General features: G+C 36.4%; 1 protein-coding gene across 1 annotated transcript; it reads left to right on the top strand.

The window, feature by feature from the left end:
* Positions 1-486: 486 nt before the first annotated feature.
* On the top strand, positions 487-4,914 carry LOC113755554 (disease resistance protein RPS2-like). The gene is made up of 3 exons (XM_027299530.1): positions 487-2,353; positions 2,486-3,360; positions 4,069-4,914. Exons 1-3 carry the CDS (start codon positions 487-489, stop codon positions 4,912-4,914), a joined length of 3,588 nt encoding a protein of 1,195 aa, XP_027155331.1.
* Positions 4,915-6,243: the final 1,329 nt, after the last annotated feature.

Below are 6,243 nucleotides of genomic sequence, written 5' to 3'. Positions count from 1 at the left end.
TGCTAAAGCAATGTATATGTCTTTTGAGTTTTCTTTCATAAACATTGACATACTTTATAGAGACTAGCATACTTGGTTAAAGCGGAATGTTTTGTCCCCAAGATTGTATATTGACGATATTTCATCAATTGTTGGACATATGAAAACTTATATTTTTTGTCAAACAAGTGAAAATGTAATATATTTCTGCACGAAACTGTACCTCTTGTATTTTCCAAAATAGTTCTAAAAAAAAAAAATCTAAACCAATATATGCGAATATATTTGTTGGTGAGAACAGTTTATAAGCTATGTAAACAATTCATTAAATTCACTTCAATGCCTAACATTTTTTTCCTTCTTTGTACCTCTACTGTTACGAAATTATTATTACCTTATTTATGTATCCATGAATCTTTTTCATATTTTTCATGCAATTTATTAGATTCCTTTCTCTATATCTTTCAAATAACACAATAATAGAAATTTGAACAGAATTTTGCTATAATGGCCATCCAAGATATTGCCCTTTCAATTGTGGGAAAAATTGTAGAGAAGTGTGTCGATCCAATTTTGCGCCAATTTCAGTACTTAATTTTCTACAAAAGCAACGTTCAAACTCTGAGCGATGACATCAAAATACTTGAGCTAAAGGAAGTTGAGGTGCAACAATTGGTACGTCAAGCAAAAGACAATGCTGAAGAAATTAAACCAACTGTTGTCGATTGGCTGAAACGAGTTGAGGATGTCAAGAAAGATGCACACACTATTTCTGAGGCTATGGAGACTGCTAAGGTGAATTGCTTGAATATTGTCAGGCTTCCGAATTTGAAGTCATGCTATTTGCTAGGCCGACGTGCGGCGAAAAGAAAGAGTGCTCTTGAAAAGCTTTTAGGAGAGGGGAATTTTGATAAAGTTGGAAGCATTGCTCCATTAGGCAAAATGCGTTTTAGTGAATCAACCCTATCCTTAGAGGAAGGCTTAGTTTCTAGGATGTCAACAAAGAAGGAAGTGATGGAAGCTTTAAAGCAGGAGAAAACTAGCCTAATGGCGATTTGTGGTATGGGCGGCATAGGCAAGACTACTCTAGTCAAACAAATTGCTGACCAGGTTAAGTTCGAGAAATTGTTTGATGAAGTCGCCATAGCAATCGTGTCTCAAAGTCCAGACATGAGAAATGTCCAAGATCAACTTGCTGAGCAGTTAGGGCTGAAGATAACAGAGCAAACTGATATTGCCAGAGCTAAAAGATTGTATACGAGACTGACCAATAGTGACGAGAGAATTCTTGTTGTATTGGATGACATTTGGAAAGAACTTGATCTTAAGAGTCTAGGAATTCCTGTCAAAGGTGAATGCAAGAGCTTAAAAGTCATACTGACGTCTCGGTTCTCAGATGTTTGTGGGGGCATGGGAGCTGAAATTTTTGAGGTGAAAGTCTTGCCTATAGAAGAAGCATGGCATCTTTTTAAAGAGGTTGCAGAAATTTCTGATGATTTTGCTTTGAGTGGTGTTGCAAAGCAGGTTGCAGAGGAATGCAAAGGTCTACCTCTTGCAATCGTTATTGTTGCCAAGGCATTAAAGAGCAATCATGCTCCAGAATCCAGGGATCGTGCCCTTCGGCAACTAAAAGAGTACACAATTAGAGAACTAGAAGGAGATGAAGATTTAGTGTTTTCAAGAATTAAGTTTAGCTATGACTATTTAAAAAGCGCTGAAGCTAAGTCACTACTTTTGCTTTGCAGTTTGTTTCCAGAGGATTATAGTATTCCAATCGAATGTTTGGTTAGGTATGGTAAAGGACTAGAATTGTTCCCAGATAGACGGAGGTTAGTAGATGTAAGAGACAAGGTAGACACGCTTATTGGTCACCTGAAAAGCTCCTATTTGTTGCTAAATGATGCTGAAAAAGAAGACTCTGTAAAACTGCACGATGTCGTGCGAGATGTGTGCTTGTCAATTGCATCAAAAGACGAGCATGAGTTCTTAGTGAGCAATTCTGGAGTGGGAGAAAAGAATTCTTACACGGCAATTTCACTAATATCGCAAGATTCCAATCATGATCTACTTCCATTTTGCAAGGAATATCCAAGGCTTAGGCTGTTGCGCTTGGTATTCCGATTTGGGAAATTGAACCTACCAAGAGATTCTTTTGTAGGAATGGAAGCTCTCAGGGTCATGGAATTAAACAACTCGCCTATTGAATTTCCACTGTCATGGCCTGGCCAAATGTTAAGGAGCCTTCGGACACTGTGTCTAGATTATTGTGTATTGGGCACTGGAATGTCGTCAATGCTTGGACACATGACGCAACTGGAAACTTTGAGCCTCTTTAAATCCAGAATTCAGGATGATCAGTTTCCAGCTGAAATCGGTCAGTTGAGTAATTTAAAGTTGTTGGATTTGAGGGTTGAAAGTAGCCTCCATCCCTTGCCTAGTGGTATCTTGTGAAGCTTGAAGAAACTAGAAGAATTGTATTTGGGATCTGGTCTTCGTTTGCGGCTAGGGAGAGATAAAGAAGAGGAAATAGGATGCCTTAAAGAAATCTCATCAATCTCTAACCTTGCATGTCTCCAGATTGCTTTTTATGACCTTAGCGTCCTACATCTATGTTTGCAAGAATTTGATACTCAGAGGTTGTCAAGATTTAACATTGCAGTAGCTAATCATGAAAGAGCACTGACAATGCACAGCGAAACCTATCAATTTCGAAAAAGCTTCGAGCTTTATCTGTCAGATCATGGTGATGAAGGGTTGAAACAACTTTTTGACCCCAATGTTACTAGCATTGTCAAGAGAACTGAGAATCTCACTTTGGATCTTCCTATATCATCGTGCTTGAGGAATCTTGTGCCTGACTTGGGTGAAGACGGGTTCATCAATTTGAAAAGGCTTCGTCTGCGTAGAGGACAACATGAATGCCTTGTTGATTCTACCGGCAACCTTGTTGCCCGACATGTTTTTGAAAATTTGGTGTCCATGGATTTGAGAGATTTGGAGTTGAAAGAAATATGTAAGGGATTTCTTCCACCTGGGTGCTTCGGTCAACTTCAAGAGGTGGGAATTTATTCTATAAGTGCTTTAGAGTGCTTGTGGAAGGGACCAGTCGAATCTCCATCGCTTTGCAACCTCAGATCTATTAAGGTAGAGGTTTGTGATCAAATTACAACTCTCTTCTCACAATCAGCACTGAAATGTCTGGTGAAACTCCAAAAGATAGACGTAGTTGCTTGTCGAAATTTGGAGAAAATTGTTCTGAGGGAGGAAAGTCTGACAGATGAGGTGCTTGAGCTACCCGAACTCAAAGCGTTAACCTTACGCTTTACAAAATTTATTGGTTTTGGATCTGAAGATGATAAAGCCGTGGCTTTCTTTGACCAGGTCTGTCTTCTCTCTCTCTCTCTCTCTTAGTTTGGGTAATTATATGATATACTTAATATAGTTGAATTCAAGTGAACACCGAAAACACACTTGAATATGCACTTTCTTTCTCAATATGATAATTATATTTTCGAAATTAATAATGTTTCATCAGTTAATGTGATGCGGAATTTCTAATGTTGACTGCTGTAAAGGTAAAACTAATGTTCCAAATTGACCTGTTTGTACGACCTGTGAATTTAAAGGCTGTATGTAACTAACTGGCACCACTCCCTATTGTTTGTTACTTGAGCAAATTCTACCTGGAGTTGTACAATTATTCATGGTAGTTATTAGTGATTATTTAATTGTAATAAAGACAGCTTGTGATGATTTAAGGTTAGAAGTGGTAAACTAACTAGTATACTTTTCAGCCAACGAAGCCCCCAAACAAAAAACAAAAAAAGGTTAAAAAACAGTAATTAAAAGAAAAAAAGAAATAGGGTTGTTTGGTGTGTAGTACTAGTAATTAAAAGTCAAGTGATGATGAATAAAAATAGGGTAATAAAAATATTGAAAACAATAATTTGGTGCTCCTGTGACGTGGTGGTGTGTCTGTCACGTCATCAAGCGTAACAAATAGATTGCTAGCAGGTGGATGGATCCGAACACTACTGTAACTGCATGTTGCATTTTGCATTATGGGGCTAAGTTTGCCAAATTTTTCAGGTTTCACTCCCCTGCCTGGAAGTACTAGAGATTGCTTATCCTGGTGGTGGCCCCAAACAACTAATAGGAGGGAAAATGCCTAGTGGATCCCTCGACAACTTAAAATACCTGGAGCTTGAGGAATGTAACTCTATCCGATGCATTGCCAAAGTTGATACGGTTGCATTATTACAAAACTTGCAAGCACTTAGCACGTGCGATTGTCATGGGATGGAATCCTTTTTCGACTTTGAGGGTCTAAAAGATCATAATACTCCATCAGAAAAGGCATTTGAAATTCTTCCCAAACTAGAGTTACTGGACTTGCGTCACTGTCTAAGATTAACCCATATTTGGAGGAATTTTCCTGAAGGGGTTCGAGTATTCCAAAACTTGAGAAGTCTAAAAGTAGAAGCCTGCTCTTTATATTGTTTGTTTCATCCTCCTAGTGTGGCCACCATGCTCATAAGTCTTGAGAAACTGGAAGTTGATAGGTGCTCAGGAATGTGTGAAGTTATAGGTAAGGAAGATGAAGAGGTCAGACTAGAAGATAATGCTCGGCATCATGATGTTGGAAAACGTAGAGAAATTGCACCGGAAAGAACTAGCAAGGAGTTCGTGTTTCCTAAATTAAGCTCTTTGAAGTTGAGAGAACTTGAGAATCTTCAAAGCTTTGGGGGTAGTCATCGGGAGGATTATGAGTTTAAATTTCCCCTACTCACTAAGTTGATCATATTTTATTGCCCAAAGTTGAAGAAATTCTGTTCCGGAAATTTGGATGCACCATTGCTTAAGGAAGTCAGAATAGGGCCGAGTGACAGGGAGAATTTTGAAGCTCCCGTGGATTTAAAGGTACAAATTTCCTAACTCTATTTTCAACCAACCCTTTTAACTTTGTCTCACTTCACTAGATTTATTTCCCTAAGAGTTCAGAATGTATATTTTAAATAATTATTGCTGAGCATATTATATTTTACAGGATCGAAAGATTTATAAAATTACATGGTTATCTGCATGTTAAGGTACGTGCCTTTTTATATGCTTACAAAATTTATCTTTTCCCTTTCTTTATAATTACAAGCCGCAATATGTATACTTTTGATCTATATGAATAAATCAATGAATGGTATTACATGATTATGGAATATCATTGATTACAAAGCTATACGAACTCTCACGGAATTTTCCATTTGGATGTTGAGGTAAATACCTTTCTATATGCTTACAAACTTTATGTTTTACCTTTCTTCTAATTTTGCCTTTACTCTTTTTTTTTCATTTTTTTTGAGGTGAATGGACTTTTGATCTTCTATTAATTAATCAGATTCTATTCTCATGTAGCATTATTCATTGATTCTTACTATCTATGAACTATACTTCTATATTGAGTTTGCATTGTTGGCTTTCCTATCAACTCTTTTTTTTTTTATCTAAATGTTACCATTTCAGAGTAAAACTAATATGTTAAATCCTATATTTGTTTTGGTTTTGCTTATATTTCTTGCAATGTACGCATTTTTTGAAGTATTCTTCTTTTCATTTTTTTTGAAAATAATTTCCAATAAAAATAATAATAATTTCCTCTGTGAAAAATTGCAGCCTTCATATTTCATGTTTCAAAGCTCCAATCTCTTCAAAGATATAAAATTGAATATTCCATGTAGGAATCAGGGAAAAAAATCTTGAGTAGAGAAAGTAAAAAATAAAGTCGAGCTACACAAGTCTGATGTCAAATTGATGTGGGAATTCCAATGTATTATACCATGTATATTTGTTTTGGACATTATGCCAGAGTTGTAATTGTAGACAATGGAATTTTAATTAATTCTTAAAATTGTCATTGGTCCATAAATTATTTTTGTGGCTTATTTCTATCCAATCGGATCTTGCCATATGTCATGTACACTTGGAAAATTTGGTTATTAAATGGCCAATTATATTTCTCCATGTGTCAAGTTGAGGTGTTCCAAATCAATTCAAATTGCAGGAATATCTTCACCAACCAAATCATATCATATCACATGTCTATTGGATAAATATCTAAGTATTTATTTCTTATTAAAGGGATAATATTTAGAGTTGTTTAATCCAAGTATATTCCTTATATACTGCAATAGCCTGGCCAGTTAGACGGCGCCACGTCACGTGTCCCCACAAGTTTGGCCAATCGATAAATTACTTATCTCTTTATTAATA

Source organism: Coffea eugenioides, unplaced genomic scaffold (genome assembly GCF_003713205.1).
Source record: "Coffea eugenioides isolate CCC68of unplaced genomic scaffold, Ceug_1.0 ScVebR1_156;HRSCAF=629, whole genome shotgun sequence".
NCBI lineage: Eukaryota > Viridiplantae > Streptophyta > Magnoliopsida > Gentianales > Rubiaceae > Coffea > Coffea eugenioides.
This window is presented reverse-complemented; position numbering and strand designations above follow the sequence as displayed.